Source organism: Cebus imitator, unplaced genomic scaffold (assembly GCF_001604975.1).
Source record: "Cebus imitator isolate Cc_AM_T3 unplaced genomic scaffold, Cebus_imitator-1.0 Scaffold14, whole genome shotgun sequence".
NCBI classification, from domain to species: domain Eukaryota; kingdom Metazoa; phylum Chordata; class Mammalia; order Primates; family Cebidae; genus Cebus; species Cebus imitator.
In genome coordinates this window covers 12,212,833-12,234,112 of record NW_016107329.1, presented here as the reverse complement: position 1 = coordinate 12,234,112, position 21,280 = coordinate 12,212,833, and the positions used below count along the sequence as shown (strand labels likewise).

General features: G+C 40.6%; 1 protein-coding gene across 8 annotated transcripts in view; it reads left to right on the top strand.

Moving 5' to 3' along the window:
* The first annotated feature begins 10,422 nt into the window (after positions 1–10,422).
* EDA (ectodysplasin A) overlaps positions 10,423–21,280 on the top strand; it is a 435,794-nt gene continuing 424,936 nt past the window's right edge. For 3 of the 8 annotated variants that reach the window (XR_005196056.1, XM_037729332.1, XM_037729319.1), the window contains exon 1: positions 10,423–11,132. Coding sequence is in view for 7 of the 8 variants with exons in the window: in XM_037729332.1 (XP_037585260.1) it covers positions 10,743–11,132 (390 nt within the window). In the remaining variant the exon portion in view is untranslated. Of the gene's footprint in view, positions 11,133–15,343; positions 15,395–21,280 lie in introns of all 8 variants that reach the window. The other 5 variants (XM_017502826.2, XM_017502815.2, XM_017502809.2 and 2 more) reach the window with 3 other exon arrangements.

Below are 21,280 nucleotides of genomic sequence, written 5' to 3'. Positions count from 1 at the left end.
AAATGTTTGTGAGTTTTGGAACTCTGGGGTTAAAGCAGAACTCTGCTAAACTTGGGTTGTCACACCTGGTACTGCAGGCCTAAGGTATTTGGGCCCAAGAGCCCAAGATCTGGTGGGTAGTAGTGATGCTTAGGTCATCTAATTTCTCAGGGCTGCTAGCTCCTTCCTTCTCAGCAGTCACTCTTCTTTCTCAAGCAATTTGGCACATTCCTAAAAGCAACTTCTTTCCTGCAGGCATGGGCTTGGTGTCTCAACTCCTGCTTCTGTGGATCCTGCTTTCTGTTGCTATAGAAAGGTTAGTTCCCAGTCTTTGCACAAAGGAGTCAGTTTGTGGAAGCTTATTCTTCAGTAGCCATTGCTGTAAAGCACATTTCAGTAAAGCAAAGTCTGTATTGACAGTGTTAATTGAAGATAGGTCACAACAGGAAAGCAAAATCCCTAAGTTGACTGAACTGAACTTGTATGAAAAAAAGGGTTAAGATAAGCAGTCAAGACTGCTGTAGATCTATGACATGCTGGATTTGGCCTCCTGGGTATTCATTTATTAGTTCACACAGCTCACTGAAGTTCTGTGAGCTGTGAGTGCCTATAGTCAGAGCTCAAAAAACTCTTTGAGAAGTGGATAGATGAATAAATGAAGTAATGAATGGGGAAATGAAAGAGCAAATGAAAGAATCAATATAAAACCCTCTGGGAAGTTTTTACTGAAACTATTATTTTGTAGTAGCACTGTGCAAACCCCCTCTGCTACCAGATATGTCACTATTTTCTCCTTGGCTCTACCTCACATAATTTCTTGGGTCTCCATTTTCTACTGCTGCAATTTTGTGACTCAGTTTTGTGATTTTTTGAGATCTAATTTGCCTTGGCTGCAGTATCATACCTTCCCATTGGACTATAGGATCATATTGTAATGAGGAAAATGTACCACCATCTAGTATCTATTAGATTCTAACTTTAAAATTACAGAAAACTCCTTATTCTTTAGGTTTCTCTGTATGCAAAATAAATTGCTCATCCTGGCATAATGAAAAGAATCTGGCCTTTTCATTCAGGACAGATTTGGATTTGAATCTTAGCACTAACATCTACTAGCTGGGGGACATCAAGCACAGTACTTCACTTTTCTCTGGGCCTGTCTTTTTTTTTACATGTAGGAAAATCAGCAATTTATTTTGTAAGGTGGCTTCTGAAGAGTAAATGAGATAAACATATGTAATTTTGCCAAACATAGTGCCTGGCAAACACTCAATGCAAGGTAGCTATTATCTTCATATCTTGCATTCGTATAACATTTTATATTTTACAAATGTTACCATACTTTCTTTTACTCATCCAAATTCTAGTATCATTATTTATTGTAAGAATATATATATGTATATATATATACATATATATGTATATATATATATACATATATATGTATGTATATATATATGTATATATATATATACATATATATATGTGTGTGTATATATATATATACACATATATATGTGTATATATATATATATACATATATATATGTGTATATATAGCCACATTGATGCCATAAGACTCAAGATAAACTTGGAGCTTATCTTCACACATTGACTGTTCACCTAGGACCTATGCTTTCACACTTCCCATCCTTCCAGAAGCCAGACTGACACCCTGTAGAGTTCTTTCCTTGGTTTTAACTCATCAAGTGCTAAGTAGCTTAGAGGTGTGCTTAAATTCCAATAGGCTGTTAATTTAGCATTTCTTAGCCCAGGACTGCTAGTTTTCTGGGTTTGTTTAAAGGAAAGCTTTTGAATTGGGGTGATTCACATTTTTTTGTGCAATGTTTGAAGACTCTAAAACTGTTAGGACATGGCATTTCCTAACTTCTAGGAGTGTGCCTGTGAATCTGATCCAGCTCAGAGGTGTAGTGGAAGGAGGGACAAGGCCATTTAAAAGCTTTGCTGTTACACTGAATTTGTGAAAGAGTCCTTATTTTTCGAATAAAGATGTTCTTGTTGTACATTAATTGTATTAATTCTTTGTTTTGTCCACTGGTGTATTCCCAGCACTTAGACTGGTGCCTGGCACATAGCAGATACTCTATGAATGCTTACTGAATTGACATGGTATATAAAAATCCAAAGTTAACTGTATTACCTCAAGGTAATCTAGTTGTGGGCAGCTAGAGTCAGTTTGGGAAAGTTATTGTAACTCTAGATTTTTCCAAGCCCTGCCACAGGTTGCTTATCACAGAACCAAGATTGGATCCTAGAGAGTTCCTGACTCTCCAGGGCTCAGATCCCTAAGATCTGTTCTCTAATTATCATGACCAAGAAATGCAGATTGTGAACACAATAAGCTTTTTGGCCAGATGGAGTAGGCAAACATAAGTGTAATGAATAAATATGACAATTTTAGTAAGAAAAAGAACCCTAGGCTGAGTCAGGTACACTGACTGTGTAACCGTGAATAAGTCATTCAAGTTTCCTCCTGTTAAATGAGGTCAAATGGTCACTCTACCTACCATACATAGTTGTTTGGAGAATGTGAGAACCTGTGAAAAAACAGTGCCAGTGATTCTCTTAAAGTCCTACTTTGCCCAAACTCAAACTGCGATATCCATTGTGGTCCTGATGTGACATGTGGCATGGCTCTGTGGAATATGTAGTGCAGTATGTGTTTCTAGGCTACTTGGTGGCCCGAATGGTAGTGCTGACACACATTGCAGGGGACACAGATGCAAATGACATTCTGCCAGGAACAGGATTTTCTATTTTTGAATGAAAAATTCCTTTCATGAAGTGAGAGCCTTCCCATATGCTCAGACACCCATGAGTAGCCAAAGACTTTATTGCAAAAATGAATATTCCATGTTAATGTTGTGCTATTTTGCTACCTATAGCAAGAAGAATTTCTATCTCCTTATTATTGCTTCATGAATTTCTGCAAACATTTCCATGCCAGTCATGGCTATAGTCATTTCTCACAGCAAGTAAGAGGTCTGCTTTTCTTCCCCCTTCGTCAGTGTGTTTAATTTTTTTTCCTAAATACTCCTGACAGTCTCGCTTATATAAATGTGCTCAGCATTTTCACTTTGCTTTGCACCTAGAGCAGCTGTCTTCTCTCCATCAAACCCAGACCCCTTCTGCCTTCAAACCCCTGCTTAAAATTCATCTCTACAGAGTCTCTAATCCATTAACAAAGATTTGGTAAGCAATGGCTTGTGGTAGATTCTGTGGGGGCTAAAATAGGGTCCTGTCCTTTAAGGACCATTGACTATAAGCTGCAAAAGTTAGACCCTGACACAGAATGGGGGAAGATTAGCAATTGTGAGTGCCATACTCTGAGTCCCAGCTGTGTTGTATGGGCAGGGTGTCCGGTGGAGAGCACCACGGGCAGGCAGAGTCAGGAGGGGGAACTTGAGCTGGGCCTTGAAGAATGAGCCAATTTCAAATAGGCAAAGGGGAAGGGAAAGGAAATTGGAAAGGGGAAGTGGAATAATGTCACCAAGAGGCAAAGAGGCAGGAATGCAGACATTCGTTCTTGGCAATGAGAGCCAAGGTTATGCAGAGGCAGAGGTTTGTGGAGACCTAGCAGTGGCACAGCTGGAAAGGTAGTGTGCTGCCAGATTGGAGGACCTTGGATATTAGGCTACTGCTCTGTAGTCAGTGGGATTACTGTGCAGAAGAGTGACCTGATAGGATCCAGATTTAAAAAAATTCATCTAATTATAGTATACTCAGTGGCCTTGGAGTTAGGGCAAAAAGATGGTAGCAGTAGCAGCCAGGCAGGAGGGAGAAGAAATTCTGACTTCCAGCCAGTTTATCACTCTGCCACTCCAGAAACCTCACAATTTCTGCGTGTCTAGCTCTATGAAGCTGAATTTCAGATCTATCTGTCATCAGCTGGGAGGTAAGGTTGAGAACATGGAATCTGAGCCAGTCAGACCTGGATTCAAATTCAGACTCTGCCACTTAGTTGCTTTTGAATTTGGGCCAGTCATTTAACCTCCATAAGCTTTGCTTTCCTCATCAGTGAAGCATGAAAAATACCAAACTCACACAGAAGTTAGTGAGAAAGGCTGGCATATCAAAGATAAATCTTCAACCAATGCTCCTTTCCTTCCTTCTCCCCTCTTCTAGTTGGCTGTGTGACCCTGAGTATCTTTTCCTCTGGAGGAATTGCCCCATGCAAAATGAGAGAGCTGTCCTTTCTGGCTTTACTATGCTAAAAGAAAATGCCTTGTCTATCCAGTAACACATTTGACCAGTCCTTCTTTCTGCTTCTTCTTACTCTACTAGGGATGGAATTCATTCATTCCCTCAAAGAACATTTATTGAGAGCCTATTATGTGTCAGGCCTATTGTTGGTCCTGTAGATAAAGCAGTGAACAAAACCAGACAAAAATCTCTGCCCTTGTAGAACTGATATTCTAGTTGTGGCTGCAGAGGAGTCATACAATAAGCAAATAAATATATAATATGTGCTAAGAAGAAAAATACAGCAAAGTAAGGGGACAGAGAGTGATAGGTTGATAGGAAATTGGCCAAGGAAAAGTTCTCTGATACGGCGACATCTAAGAAGAGTCCTGGAGGAAGTAAGAGAGAAGCCATGTAGCTGTCTGGGAGAATAGCATTCCAGGCAGGAGGAAATACAGGTAAGAGGACCCTTAAGTGGGAGCATTCTTTGCAGTTTCAAGGAAAAACCAAGAGCCCAACATGACTGGAGAGGAGCGAACAAGGAGAATAGAGGAAGAAGACAAGCCCAGAGAGGCGAACAGCCATCAGATCATATAGGGCCTTGTAGGCCAAGATAAGAACTTTGAGAGAGATGGAGAACCACTGGAGGATTTGGAGCATAGGAGTGAGACTCTGACTTAACATTTCAACAGAATGTCTCTGACTACAGGGTAGGGAATAGACTGTAGGAGGGCCAGGAAAAAAGCATGGAGACCCTATATACTTTTATAGTAATCCAGGTGAGAGAGCACTGGGGCTTGGACTAAAGTGATGACAGGAAGGTTGTGAGAAGTGGTTGGGTTCTAGATATATTTTAAAGGCAGATCTGACAGAATTCACTAACAGATTTAATGTGGAGTGTTCAAGAAATCTTTCAAGGATTATCTCATAATTTTGGGCCTGTCCAATGGGAGGATGGCGTTGCCATTTGCTGAGATGCAGAAGACCAAGGGATAAGTACAGTTTGGGAGATAAGAGGTTTGTTTTTGGTCATGTTGAGTTTGAGATGTTTATTAGACAGTCAAGTGAAAATGGAGAGGATAAAGTTGAATATACAAGCAACAAGTCAGGGAAAGTTGGTGAGAACATATAGGTCCTATCTCAAACTTTAAGAATGCAAAAGCAGGGCCATGGATTTAGTGAAGGCAAATTATGTAGATGCTTTTCTACATTTCTGCCATGTCCTTGAGTACTGCTACATGTTTTTCTTTTCATTCTTTTTTCATGGAATTCTCCTACATAACAGGGACTAACATTTACTATACATTTATTATGTGCCACACAGTGACAGCATCTAAAGGAGTTGAGAAAGTGCCACCCCAAAATATACCACCTTGAACTTCACACTGAGGGCATTTGGGGAACAGCAAATTCAGGGAGGGGTTTCTGAACTTTCCTTATCTGTCTAAAGACATATTCTCCAAAAGGAACTCAATTGTTATGAATCCCCTCCCTGGAAATCTCATCAACCAGGGAAGAATAAACCCATATTACAAGAGAGGATATTGGAGGTTGACATCATGCCCAGATGAACTTTGTCACAGGTTGTCACCTATTCTGAGGTCCCATTTATCTTTCCCCCAAATCATTTATTCCTCCTAGTGGCCTACATCCCCCCTCCCCTCTTTCCTTTGAAGGGGGTCTATAAGCTTCTAGATCTCACTGGGTTGGGCATTCACTTTTCTTTCATGTGATTTCCCCATGCATGTAAAAAAATTTGTATACCTCCTATAGTTTCGATGTGGTTTGTTGCCTCTACCAAATCTCACGTTGAAATTTGATCCCCAATGTTGGAGGCGGTGCCTAATGAGAAGTATGTTGGTTATGAGAGCAGATTGCTTGTGAATAGATTAATGCCCTCCCTGGGGATGAGTGCATTTTTGCTCTGTTAGTTCCCTCCAGAACTGGTTTTTAAATAGAGCCTTCCCCCCACCCCATTTCTCTTGCTTCCTTTCTCCCCATGTGATCTCTGCACATGCTAGCTCTCCTTCACCTCCTGCCATGAGTGAAAGCAGCCTGAGGTCCTCATTAAATGTTCAGTCCTGAACTTTTTCCAGACATCACAATCATGAGCCAAATAATCTTTTAAAAAATAAATTAGCCAGCCTCAGGTATTCATTTATAGCAACACAAAATGGACTAAGATAATATCTTTTCTCCTATTAATTTGTCTGCTGTCAATTTATTTCACAGACTCAATTACCAAACCATCTGAGGATAGAGGAAAGCCTTCCCTCTCCTACATATCCTGTTTAAGTACAGCTGTCTTGCAAAATATATACTGTCATCTCTGTTTTGCAGATGAGAAAACTAAGGCTCTGTAAGAGAAGCAAAAATCACTTGTCCTAAGTCACATAGCTTATAAGTGAGTAAGGTGGGATTCAAATCAGGATCTAAGTCCAAAGTTTATGTTCCTTTCAACTGTCTGCTTATCACTAAGTAAGTCAAACAGTCACCTGATCTCTATATCAGTTATTTATTCTGTGGATTAACAGAGCTAGGGGGTATTTAAAACCAGTCCCTGCCTAACTTATTAGCATATTTCACTCAATTGGTGGGTATTCAAGGGTTGTCAACATATTTGGATGTTTATTATTCAGGAGTTGCCAATTAATATTGTTTTGTTTTTTGCAATAGAGTTTTGCTCTTGTTGCCCAGTCTGGAGTGCAATGGCGCAATCTCAGCTCACTTCGACCTCCACCTCCCTAGTTCAAGTGATTCTCCTGCCTCAGCCTCTTGAGTAGCTGGGATTACAGGCGCCTGCCACCAGACCTGGTTAATTTTTGTATTTTTAGTAGAGATGGGATTTCACAATGTTGGCCAGGCTGGTCTGGAACTCCTGACCTCAGTTGATCCACCCACCTTGGCCTCCCAAAGTGTCGGGATTACAGGAGTGAGCCACTGCTCCCAGCTATATTATTTTAATATTAGGCCCAGACAAACAAAAGTAGGAAGGGAAACTTGATGGGACAGATTGGCCAGTGAGGTATTTACAAATCAACTATATTTGAATTTTTGGATTATTTATTTTTCTGGATTATCCACAACTCCCATAGCAGCACAAGTGAGAGGATAATTACATAATTTTCATTTGGTTCTATTTCCTTTGTATCTTTCCACAATGTATTATGCAGCTCTTCACCCAGGAAGTGTTTCACAAGTGGTATGGACAGTTCCCTTTTTGGAATTCTAGGTAGTCTAAATTACCAAGACTTCATGTCATATTCATTTGGCAAACAATATTGGTGCCTAGTATGTGATAGGTGCTATGCTAGGTATTGGAAATATCAAAATAGAAAGGAAACAATTCTTACTATCAAGGAGCTCATAGTTCAGTGGTAAAAAAAAAACCATGTGAAACATTCAAAATGTAGTGTGGTAAGAGATATCATGGAGGTATGCTCAGAGTGCAATGAAAGCATAAAGGAAATCTGGTTGGACTGAGTTGTGGGGCCATACCAGAGAGAACATGTGAACTGATTCTTGAAGAATTGATCAGGTTTCCAAGATAGAGGTAGTCTTGACAAAGAAACTAGCTTGTGCAAAGGCATGGAGGTGTGAGAAGGGTCAGCAAATTTAGTGGTGTGCAAGCTTGTCTTCCTTGTAAAATGGTGGAAGATAATGTTGGAGAGACAGATTAGAGGCCATGTTAAGGAGCTTATATCTTGTCTCCCGTAGTACATGAGATCAGACAGGTAAGGTGAATGAGTAACAAGGACCGTACTGAAGGATAGAAGAAAGAGGTGGTGATGGCTGTGGAACATGATTGTTCATACTTGTTTCAAAGGGACAGTTCTAAGCTGAATGTAGCCAAATGGGAATGTGGATCCAGAGTTATCAGGTCTTCTGGTTTTTTAACAGAAAAGCAGAAAATCTGGACTTTTAAAAATGTGAAATCTCCAGAATTCTAAAAGCTGACAATGATTTTCTTTTTTTAATTCAAAGGTTTAGTCGATACTGCACCAAACACAACACATCTGTTTGCTGGATATGGCCTGCAAGCTGTATTGAGACCTGTGCTTTAGGGGATAGGATACTTATGGAAGCATAGAAGCTAACTGAAGCAACACTTCAAAACACTTAACAGATAACCACATACATTCCCTCTGGATTGCCCCATTCCAACATTTCTACTGCGTATGAGGACACATGTTCTTTCTCTGGGGAAAGAGAGGTCCAAGGTCAAATGCAACCCTCAGGGCTTCTGAGGGCAAGGGTGTAATCCAGAGTCTCAGTCAAGTTGTTAAAAGCCTGGTAGAACATGGTAAGGTGAGACCATTGTGACCCTTGAGCATCACCACCACCAGCACCAGGAGATGGCTGTCATTTGTTTCCTCTTCATTTTAGAGGAAGAAAGGGCGGCCACTTTAAACTGTGTGTGCAAGAAAGTCAGCACAGCCAGTGACAACACAGATAAAACACAATGTAAAGGCTGTTAAAGTTCAAACTCCTCATTTTACTGCCAGAGAAATGAAGGCCCCGAAAAAGCACAGTGACTTGCTCAGAGTGACCCAGCAATCTAGTGGCAGGATGAAGTCTCCTGACTCCTGATCTAGCATTCTTTCCAATAATCCCAGGCTGTGATAATTAAAATAAATCAGCCTGGCAGTTTTCCTAGCATCTAGAATTCCTGGACTGGACAAGCAGGACTTGAGTGCAGCTGTTAAACACCTTTTTTCCCCTTAGCTCTAGGATGATGATATTCTTTGTGAACTTTATATTTCATGGGTAGAGGTTAAAGAGAGGACAAAAAGATGTTTTTGAAGCACTGAGACCATTCAAAAGTGTACAGAGAAAAGTTGTCTGTGGCTAATATATTAAAGGCTTATGACCTCTGTGCTCTCTGGACTGATCTGCCAGCAGATGCTTTTGGTTTTGTGTTTTGTTTCTCCTCTTTTGTCTTCTTCTCTATTTCTCTCTCTGTTTTTCTTCTCTTCCACCAGCCTAGGTCTTAGGCTACATATAAGTGCTCCCGGGCATTGCTGAGCCTCCTTGATGACACTCCAGATGCCTGCTGCAAGTCAATAAAATTGTTAATTATTCATTACTCAATAACATGAGAATGAGAGTGCATAGTGACTATGAAGCATGTATGTTTCCCCTTCTCCAGTCATTTCGTTTTTTATTGTCTCAGACTAGTAACTCTTGTCAATTGTGACTCTTGATTTAACTAATCCTTTCCATCCTTCATTTCAGGGTCTATTGTTCTGCCATTTCCCACTTTTTTTTTTCTCTGAACCCGTTTCTGATTGGTGCAGCTGTTGAAGATGCTGCAGTTGCAGCAGTGTACATCTGGAACATTTGGCTGACTTGTTGAACTTCCCCCAGGGAGTACTCCAGGAGAAGGATGGGAGGGGTGGAGAGGCCAGAACAGTTGCCTGTAAATAAAGATGCCAATGGTGTCTGGCTATTCTGTGGACCTCCCTTGTAAAAATCCACCTCATTCTGGCCCTCAGTTTCCTATCTACTCGCTGAAGGTATACGTTCTCTAATCAAAACTACTGCAGTGGAAGAAATGTATTCTGGCTGTGGATGCTCTCATACAGCATTTTCTGCATTGTACAGGGATCAATAGATATTTGTCGAATTAATTAATATATCAAGAAATCCTAGGAGACTGTTTTACCCTTCATGGGACAACATCATTTCAGTTCCACTTGGCATGAGTCAGCTTCTCTGTCAGTTAGATTGAGCTTTCAGAGTCACTCCAGGAGTGAGGCTGCTTGAGTCCCACCCGTTCCCATAGTTCCCAGGCTCCTAGGTCTCCTTTTCTTCGGGCGAGCCATTGGACTGCAAACACAGCAGGCATGGTTTCATTCCAAACCAAGAGCTGTTTTAATTAGTTTAACGTCTGCTAAACGCTTTGAAGATTGGAAGCAACAGATAAGTACTGGATGATGTTATTAACAACTGCAGTTAATTGCAAACATTTCTATTAATGCTAGTTTCTGCCTCCTTTTCTTTGCTCTACTTTCTTTCCAAGGTTCCCAAATTCTTAGCCTTCCCCTCCTTTCCTCCCAGGACTGGCGCTAAAGGGTTAAACTGGGGCGGAGTCCAGGAATGAACGACAGCGCCAGTCACCAACTGGGACGAGGCAAGCGGGAAGAGCTGGGTGGGGCGGCCAGGCCGAGGAGAACCCTCACGCCCCCAGGCCCCGCCCCGCGGCTGGAGGCCCGGCTGGAACGGCACGGGGCGGGGCGCTGAGGCAGGGCGGCCCCGTGGTTGGATGTCCCGGCAGCCGCTTGAGGGATGGGGCGGTGTCGGCCGGGACCTCCTCCTTCATTCCCTCGGCGGGCCGAGCCTCCCTCTCTCCCGCCCCTCCTCCTCCCTTTCCCACCCCTCGGAGTAGAGCTGCACATGCGGCTGCTCCCTGCTCCGTCCCGCCCAGCCACCGTCGCGCAGGAACGTGTCCCTGCAGCCCCCAGCCGATGGCAGGACAGTAGCCGCCTGTCAGAGGTCGTGAACGGCTGAGGCAGACGCAGCGGCTCCCGGGCCTCAAGAGAGTGGGTGTCTCTGGAGGCCATGGGCTACCCGGAGGTAGAGCGCAGGGAACCCCTGCCCGCAGCAGCGCCGCGGGAGCGGGGGAGCCAGGGCTGCGGCTGTCGCGGGGCCCATGCCCAGGCGGGCGAAGGGAACAGCTGCCGGCTCTTCCTGGGTTTCTTTGGCCTCTCGCTGGCCCTCCACCTGCTGACGTTGTGCTGCTACCTAGAGTTGCGCTCGGAGTTGAGGCGGGAACGGGGAGCCCAATCCCGCCTTGGCGGCCCGGGCACCTCTGGCACCCTAAGCAGCCCCGGTGGCCTCTACCCTGACAGCCCCATCACCCGTCACCTTGGGCAGCCGTCACCTCAGCAGCAGCCTCCGTTGGAACCGGGAGAAGCCGCACTCCCCTCTGACTCCCAAGACGGGCACCGGGTGAGTAACCTAGTAGGGGCAGCGGCGGCCCCCGCCCCTCACGGGCAGGGCGAGGGCCCTCCACCAAAGGGGCCTGGGAGCACTCTGCCACCTCGACCCAATTTAGAGGGCAGGACCCGGGAGGGGCCAGGCGAGCAGGGGAGAGGTTGCCCAAGGCAGGTTGTCTTCGGTCCCTGGCCCAGCTAATCCAGACTCCCTGGTGACCCCTTGAGTTGGAAAGTCTAGCGCGCGCCCGCCGCCCCTGGCTGCGGGCTGCCTCGGGAAAAGTTGGCGACGCTCCCGTCGAGGAGGTGCCTGTGCTGCCCCCCGGCCGACTAACGGCTTGGCTTTTCTGCTCCTGATGAGGTTCTCTGCCCGCGGTGCTTGTTTTTTCGTGTCCAGAGCTGATGCCAGAACCAGCAGGCTCCCCTTTAGAGTTGGAGCTGTAAACAGCTGTAGTAACTGCTCCACGCCTGCCCGTTGAAACAACTTTTAGCCGCATTTTCATCGCGGGTCCTTGTGTGCTGACCAGAACGTGGGTTTGTTCACAGTTACCTGCAATTTGAGACTGATTGTCCTCTGTGTTCTGGTGAGGATCAGCGCCCCTGAGGAATTCTGGTAGAAATATGCCGTCTTGCTAGACAACTTCTGAACAGCAATTTAAAAAATCTATGGAAGTAAAATTCACCCTTTGCATGCCGGTTCTGATTCTTAAGCGGGATAGGTGTGCAGTAGGAAGGGTGGGTGGGAAGTGCTTTTACTGCTAGCTTGAGAACAGGAATCTGCAACTGGAATACTCAGGACTAGCACCCCAAGAGCAGTTTGGGGTTTTTTGTTTTGTTTTGTTTATTTTTGCAATCTTTATGGTGTTTGTGCCCTTATTACCAAACTATTAACTTTGGTGTTTGTTTTCTACTCTTTCTAGCTCTCTATTCAAGTAAATTTAGTGCGCTTAACGTAAATATTGTCTTGGTTGCCATATGTAAAACTTAGGAGAAGCATCCAAGGATCCTTTTGAGGTGGCTAAAGAATGATAGTAAAATTGTACCTCTTAGGCAAGAGAGCAAGTTGTACAAATAAGTTCCTTGAGGTGAGGGACCCAAGCCTTCCATATTTACTACCACATCCAGAGTCATTGTCACAGCTCTGTAAACATTATTTCTGCTACTTTGACCTCCCATCTAAAGCAGTACACTTGATAAAGACATCACATTCAGTATAATAGTGTAATGTTAGGACTGATACTTAAAACAAACAAACAAACAAAAACAAAAAACAAAAACCAACTATGTGCATTGTAAAGTTGCCCTGGGCCTTAAAATGTCCTGCTAGCACACTTCGATTTATATAACAGATTATCAAAGAAGAGAATCAGCAGACGTTCTTCTCATACTTGAAACTTTAAACACTGTAACTAAATGATAATTAACTAGGATTCTGACTCCTTTATTTATCTACTGCCACTCCCCCACGCCCCAATGCCCAGTAGAAATATTTAGCAGCTGAACATTGATATTCTCTGAAAAGATGAAAGAATTAAACTTCTTCAGTCAAATGGTGGCCAAGACTTTTTGGCATTCCGAATAGACAGAGCCATGTTTATAGACTGAGGATTAGCAGAACAGCTGTACTCTAGGGCTTCTGTGATGGCATAAAACTCTTCCAGGTCCGTAATGGCATTTAGTTAACTGCCCTTTGTGTGGCACTAAAATAGTTCTGTCTAGGTTTAAATATAGCTTCCTATCTTCTGTCCTTTATTCTTTCTAATATTTTTGAGCAATAGAGGCAAGGATACTGGCTCTTTACATTTGTTGACATCAATTGGAATCCGTTTCCTAGAGTTATGAAGGGCTTATACAAGCTCATTTTGTTTGATTCCCTTGGGAAACATAGGTCCTAAAGGGAAAGTGACTTGCCCAAGGTCACATAACTAGAGTCGAAACTGGGATGAAAGTTACTCTCTTAATTCCCAGTTCAGTGCCCATTCCCCCAACTACCTCCTGGGACCTTTTCTGAGGGAGCAAGATGGAGCTCCATATTAGAATTTTTACAAAGTAGAGGGCTCAGATCTGCATCATTTTTTCTACTCTACCTGTATTTTGACCATACTAAGTTTGACCATGTATTCCTTATTCTTCCTGAATTTCACTTTCAGATTTGGAGTATACTTTGATGGAATTTTAGCCCAAATTCAACTTGTTTATTTTAAATTATTCAACTTAAGTTTATCTTATCTGGTATATTACTTTTAGTGTACAAAAATAAGTTTTTTAAAAAAGTTGATTGGGTATTAAATTAATACTGCTACAAGCTTGGGTAAAATTTCTAGGGCCCTGGTGCACCCTCTGCTGGCTTTATAGGGACATTTAATTGTATTTGTTGACAGAGTTCTACATTGTGCTGACAGATTCTGATTTGGTAAATAAGGAAGTAAACAGCCTTGTGGGATTTGGGCATGTAGGTCATATTCTATATCTTAATTTTTCAACACAAACAACTGCTGTTATAGCAAGTCTTGGATGGAGAGGAAGAAAGATGAAAATATACACCCTTCAACAGGCAGTACATTCAGTTTTCTTACCAGTTTATCTGCAAGGAGTGAAGGCAACCTGATGAGAATAAGCTGCAGGAAGTTCTCATGAGACCAAGTGGGCAGAACAGTCAGAGACACTTCATGCAGGCAGGCAAAAGTAAACCTATCCATGTTTATGAGATGATGGGCTCTAGGCTCTCAGTTATGGCTCAAGAAAGGGATCTAGAAATCACTGTAGATGTATGTATATCATCTCTCAATTTAAAAACTTTTTAAGCAGGGCACACAAGGAAGTTGGGTCAGGTAGGATACAGGGCACAGAGATCAGCACAGTTCTCCATGTGAAATGTTAGAAAAGCCTCCCCCATGGGGACACACTTGCTGATGATAAAGTGAGAGAGTCATATCAGACCTTCTGTAATTAACCATCTACTTCAGTGGGAGCAACTAAGTAGCTGCAGATTTATCTGGATAGTTGGTGGAGATTATCTCAAGAGCAAGGGACATCTCATTTGTGTCTGAATTAGGACAATATACAGTAATATGATTGCCACAGTAAAAAATAAAAATAAAAATCACTGTTGATCATTTGTGGAGATGTTGTTCCAGTTGTGATTATGGTCCTAAAAGGCCAAGAACATAGTGGATATCATCAGGCAAGGTCTCAAAAACAACAAAACCAAAACACTTATTTTTTTCTATATACAAGATCAAAAGCAGATTAACTTCTACAATCGGACAGGAAATTCTGGTGGTTGCTTCTCAAGAAAAGCCTAACAGCTGATAAAAGTCCCCAGAAACCCCATTAAATTGATCAAAAGGATGGAGGGATTTTCTAGTTGGTTTTTCAGTCTGGATAGAAAGAGTTTGAAGGAGGAATATGATCAAAGTCTACCAAACCATGAGCAAGATGAGTATGGTTAATATATTGGTATAACTTAATAATCCAGTTCAATAAATAGAAAGCCTGCTGTGCCAGACACAATTGGATACATTTTAATGTTTGAAAAATTATTTTCAAGGTGAGGCAAATAAAGGTAGTATCTTACTCAACTCATTGTCTCAAGTAGTAGTCAAAATTATGGGTAAATCAATATGGATTTTAGAACTGTTAGGACTATTTGCAGTATGTTCGTAAGTATTTGAAGTGATGTCATAGACGTCAACCTTAAAGTTCTACAAAACATTGCTTGACATATCTAGATAGACCATTAGTGTATCCAGAGTTGACATTATCTGTGTTAAGGCTCTTGGATCGAGAACATAACTAGGAATCATTCAAGGTGATTCAAGGTGAGCACAATGAATAAATCCAAGGATTTTTTTTTAGAGAGGTAAGATCTGGATAAAATGCCTTTATTGTAGATTTAAATACAGACTTTAGTGTGACATTCAAGACTTTTGATCAACTTGCTTCATTATACCCATCCCATTTTCTCTCTCACTAATTCTACTGCAGCCCACCCACCATATCCTTAGAATCATTCTTTAGTTGTTATTGCTGTTGTTGTTTTTAAATGCATTTTATGTCTTTATATTAGAGCAGCTCAGAAATCTGACTTCATTTTTGTCTTTCTCTACGAAATGCCTGATACAGTGCTAGTTACAGTTACTATACTCAAATACTTGTCGAGTTGAATATTATTTTGTGACTTTGGAGGTATTTATGTAAAACAGACATTTTCTCTTTATATAACAGGCCTGTTTTCCTCAGGTCTTGCTAAGCCTGTGACCTGTCAGCTATGCTTAGGTGAGTAAATAGTTTCACTGGAAATGTTTCTCTGATTTCTAGAATAATTAGAAAGTGAAATGGAGATGAGCCTTAACCACGTGGTCAGTCTCCCAGTTTCACACCTTCTCTCTAAGATGGTGCAAAAAGCTTCCTGTAATATATTGTTTGATGTTTTGTTTCATTTGCTTTTAGTCTCATATATTTCATTCTATCTTAGACCTTGTGAAAAAATAATCTGTAATTTACCTGTAACTACCTTACAGAGAAGATCACTTTATAGTAGAGAACCTCTGAAGCCATTTAATTCCCAAGAACATTACGAAGAGAAACCACCTTGCCTGTAGAGGGCTGTTTTATCTGACTCCTCTGTAAATACTCAGCACTTAGCTTTTCATTTTATTTCTTTCATTAAAAATCATTTCTTTTGAAGAATAACTCACATACAGAAAAATATACAAATCATATTTGTACAATTTGGTGAATCATTTCAAAGTGAATATACTCATGTCACCAGAACCCAGGTCAAGAAATAGAACATTATTATATGCCACTACTCCTACTTACACCCTATTGTTATCACTGTATCTGCCTCACTCTCTCAAGTTCTAGCATCATAGATTAGTTTTTTACCTTTCTCCAACAGTGCCTGACATAGTGCTAGTTGGATTAGTTCATTAGTTTTGTTCATTTTGAACTTTATATAAATGAAATCAAACAGCGTGTATTATTTTGTATCTGGTGTTTTTTGCTCAATATTGTTTTTGTGACATCCATTCAGGTTGTTGCACATGGCTGCAGTTTTTTATTTGTATTTTTGTTTGTGTGTGAGAGGGGGTCTTGTGCTGTCACCCAGGCTGGAGTGCAATGGCATGATCACAGCTTACTCCAGCCATGACATCCCAGCCTCAAGCAATCTTTCAGCCTCAGCCTTCTGAGTAGCTAGGTCCTGGGCACATGCCACCATGCCCAGCTCATTTTTAATATTTTGTTGAGACAGGATCTCTTTATGTTGCCTAGGCTGGTCTTGAACTCCTGGCCTTAAGAAAACCTCCCACCTCAGTGTACCAAAGTGCTGGGATTACAGGTGTGAACCACCATGCCCAGCCATTTATTTGTATTTTTGTACATGATTTCATTGCTTGAATATACCACTGTTTAATCATTCTATTTTTAATGAATTTGTGGATTGTTTCCAGTCTGGGGCTATTACAGATGCTGATGTTATGAATATTATTGTGTATGTCTTTTGGTTACATATGCTTGAATTTCTATTGTGTGTATACCTAGGATTGAAGTTGCTGGGTCATGGGGGATGCATACTTTTCACATTATTGATAATGACAGTTTTCCGTAGTCACTGTATTAATTTATATTCTCACCAGCAACGTATGAGAATTTCAGTTGTTTCATATTCTTACTAATACTTGGTATTGCCAGTCTTTTTAACCATAGCCATTCTGGTGGGTGGGTTTGTAGTAATATCTGGTGATATTAATTGGCATTTCTCAGAAGACTGATGAGGTTCTGTTCCTTTTCATGTTTATTATGTATTTGCATATCTTCTGTGAAGTGCCTATTCAAGTTGTTTGTCCATTTTTCTATCAATTTGTCTGTCCTTATAGATTTGTAGAAATTCTTTATATACTCTGAATATGAAATATTTTTGTATTTTTTATGTTGTAAGCCATTCCCAAATCTGTGATTCACCTTTCTTTGTGGTATCCTTTAATGAACAGAAGGTTTTAATTTCAATGTGTTTAATTTTTCAGTATTTTCCTTTGTGGGTAGTGTTTTCTGTGTCCCATTTAAGAAATATTTCCTTACCGTGAAATGGTAGAGATTCTCCCACATTATCTTCTAGAAGCTTTATGTTTTTGATATTTACATTTAGGTCTATACTCCACTTTGAATCAATTTTTTATGTATACTAAGATTACTAAGGTACAGAAACTAAGCTTCATTTTTTTTTGTTTTTCTGAGACAGAGTTTCAGTCTTGTTGCCCAGGTTGGAGTGCAATGCCACAATTTCAATTCACTGCAACCTCTGCCTCCTTAATTCAAGTGATTCTCCTGCCTCAGCCTCTGGAGTAGCTGGGATTACAGGTGCATACCACCATGCCTGGCTAATATTTTGTATTTTTAGTAGAGACAGGGTTTCACCATGTTAGGCTGGTCTCAAATGCCTGACCTCAGGTGATCCACCTGCCTTGGCCTTCCAAAATGTTGGGATTACAGGCATGAGCCACCAGTCCTGGCCCTAAGCTTCATTTAAAAAAAAATATTATTATTATTTTTAATATGTTTTATTGCACTTTAGGTTCTGGGGTACATGTGCAGAACACGCAGGATTGTTGCATAGGTACATACATGGCAATGTGGTTTGCTGCCTCTATCACCCCATCACCTATATCTGGCATTTCTCCCCATGTTATCCCTGCCGAACTTCCCTGTCCCCCCTGCTGTTCCTTCCCTATTCCCCCTCAACAGACCCCAGTGTGTGATGCTCCCCTCCCTGTGTCCATGTGTTTTCATTGTTCAACACCTGCCTATGAGTGAGAACATGCTGTGTTTGCTTTTTCTGTTCTTGTGTCAGTTTGCTGAGAATGATGGTTTCCAGATTCATCCATGTCCCTACAAAGGACACAAACTCATCGTTTTTTATGGCTGCATAGTGTTCCATGGTGTATATGTGCCACATTTTCCTTGTCCAGTCTATCATCGATGGACATTTGGGTTGGTTCCAGGTCTTTGCTATTGTAAACAGTGCCACAATGAACATACGTGTGCATGTGTCCTTATAGTAGAATGATTTATAATCCTTTGGGTATGTGCCCAGTAATGGGATTGCTGGGTCAAATGGAATTTCTATTTCTAGGTCCTTGAGAAATCGCCACACTGTCTTCCACAATGCTGTAACTAGTTTACACTCCCACCAACAGTGTAAAAGTGTTCCTATCTCTCCACATCCTCTCCAGCATCTGTTGTCTCCAGATTTTTTAATGGTCGCCATTCTAACTGACATGAGATGGTATCTCAGTGTGGTTTTGATTTGCATTTCTCTTAAGCTTCATTAAAAAAAATATAGATATCCAATTGATCCAGTGCCATTAATTATAAGAACTGTCTTTCCCCCAGTTCTCTACAGTGTCACCTTTGTCGTAAATCATGTGCCTGTATATGTGCAAGATTGTTTCTTAACTGTTCATTCTATTCTGTTGGTCTCTTTGCCATTGCATCACTACCACAGTCTTAATCATTGGACTTTATTATTATCTGCTAAAGCAAGTCCTTCCACCTTGTTCCTCTTATTTAAAAGTATCTTGGATATTCTTAGCCCTTTGCATTTAGAAATAGCTTATCATGTTCCACAGGAAAGAAAAAAATATAAAGGTGTTGGGATTTTTATTGGGATTGCATTGAATCTAAAAAACAATTTAGAGGGAACTCATCCTTTTACAGTATTCAGTTTTCTGATCCATGAACATGCCCAGCAGATTTGGTGTTTGGTGAGTGCCCTTTTCCTGATCCATAGAATGACACACTCTTGCTGTATCCTCGCATGGTGGAAGGGATGAATGCACTTTCTTGGACCTATTTTATAAGGGCACTAATCTCATTTACAAAGGCTCTGCCCTCATTATTTAATTGCCCCCTAAAAGCCTCGTCTTCGAATACCATCTCACTAGTGATTAAATTTCAACATATACATTTTGGGGAGAACACAAACATTCAGACCACAGCAGACCTGTTTTTTTTCTCAGCATCATTTATGTCTTTTATACACTTTTCTCTATATTCTATCCTTTTTTTTCTCTGTGTACTTTATTCTGGGTATTTTCTTTTCTTTTTCTTTTTTCTTGTTTTGAGATAGATGCATCTACATACTTTATTTAAAAAAGATCTCCACAAGAATAATGCAAGGTAGATACTGCAGTCTCTATTTTTACACGTGGAGAAACAGACCCAGAGGGGTTAAATAACTGTCTGCAATCATATAGCTATTTCTGGAACTATGTTTTAAATTGGAATTTTATAAACCATATATAGAACTTGTATCAATTGAATCATTTAAAATGTGCATGGAGAAGTTTCTATTTAAAGAGGTCCCATAAAAGATAGATTAATTCAATAAGTGGTAATGGGATTTACTGACTTGCCATTTTGGGGGTTCAAAAAAAGACAGTAAGACTGGATCCTTATCTCACCTGTTATACCAAAATAAATTCCAGATGGAATAAAGATTTGTATGTAAAATATGAAATCACAGACATTCTAGAAGAACACATGGATGCATTATTTTTATAGTATTCCATTCTGGATATTTTCCTGTGACTTATCTTCCAATTCATTAATTCTGTCTTCAACTTTGTCTAATCTCCCTTTAAACTCACTCATTGAGTTCTTAATATTATTTGTCATGTTTTTTATTTTTAGAATATTCATTTGGTTCTCTTTATAAAATAGTGTTTGGTTCTCTGCCAAAATTCACATCAATTATCTTTTAACATACTGACCATAATTATGAGAAAATCTTCTTTTGATTACTCATTATTTCAATCCTTAAGGATATGTTTCTATTGTCTATTGTTTGTCTTAATTTTCTATTACTTTGCCTTTTTCCTGGTTAATTTTGATTGAGTGGTAGACATTATATGTGAAAAATTATAGTAGAGAGGGTTTAAGGTCTCAGTTATTTTTATCTTTATGTGAAAAGGATTTATACTCACTTCTGGCACGTGGTTAGAGAAACTAGCAATCCCACATCACCTTAATTCAATATGAGACTGAGATAATTTAAAGCTGCCCTTCAATCCAATTGAAGGTTGACTTACCCTTCCTTTTAGTAATTATGCCTTCTAATTTGAAACCCAAATCTTGTTCCCCTCCCCCACTGGAGTTCTCCCTCTTTGAAGGATCGTCAATTCCAATTTTTGTTCTTGTAGCTTCATGAGTATGTCAGAAGTTCCCCTCTCTCTTTCTCCCAGTTGACTCTACTCTATCAGTCAGTGACCTTAGGAGCCTCTCTCAGTTTTCTTTTTATCCTGCATTTTGGCTTTATAATACTGCATTACTTTGTTACATCTCACGTATCTTCAAACATATGTCATTTATATCTTGCCCCAATTTTCTTGTGTTTTCTTTAAGCAAGAAATTTGGCCCAAATTACTTCTGCTTCCATTACTAGAAGCAGAATCAGCTTATCATTTCTTCAACAAATGTTTATTGATCATCTCCTGTGTATCATGCACTGTACAAAACAATGGAGATGCAGCTATTTAATGAATTAGAGGGGATTCCTGCCATTGTGGAGCATACAGACAAGTGAATAGGCATATGTAATACAATTTCATAAAGCAGTGGTAGGGTTAATCATAGGATGATCTAGAGCACTGAGGAGGAGTACCTGACCAAGACTTTTGAAATCAAGGAACATGTTCTTGACAAAGCATCTTCTGAGCTTAAACCTAAAATAGGCAGTAGGAACAGCAACTGCAAAGGCCTAGAGATGAAAGAGAACGTGGTACATTCAGGTATAAGAAAACTTAGTTTGTATGAAGCTACTGTTATCAAGTCAGTGTGGTGCTGGCATAAGGACACGCATGTAGATAAATGGAACAGAATCGAGAGTTCAAAAATAAATTATTACATTTATAATCAGTTGATTTTTGACAAAAGTACCAAGATGATTAATTAGGGGGAAAACTTACCCTGTTCCATAAATGGTGTTGGGAAAATTGGATACCAACATGCAAAAAAGATGAACTTACATACTCACTAGATACCATACCCCAAAAATTAACTCAAAATGGATCATAGGCTTAAATGTAAGTATCAAAACAATAAAGCTTTTAAAAGAAAATATAGAAAATCCAGCAAGAGATTCTTTGAGACTCAGTCTGTTTT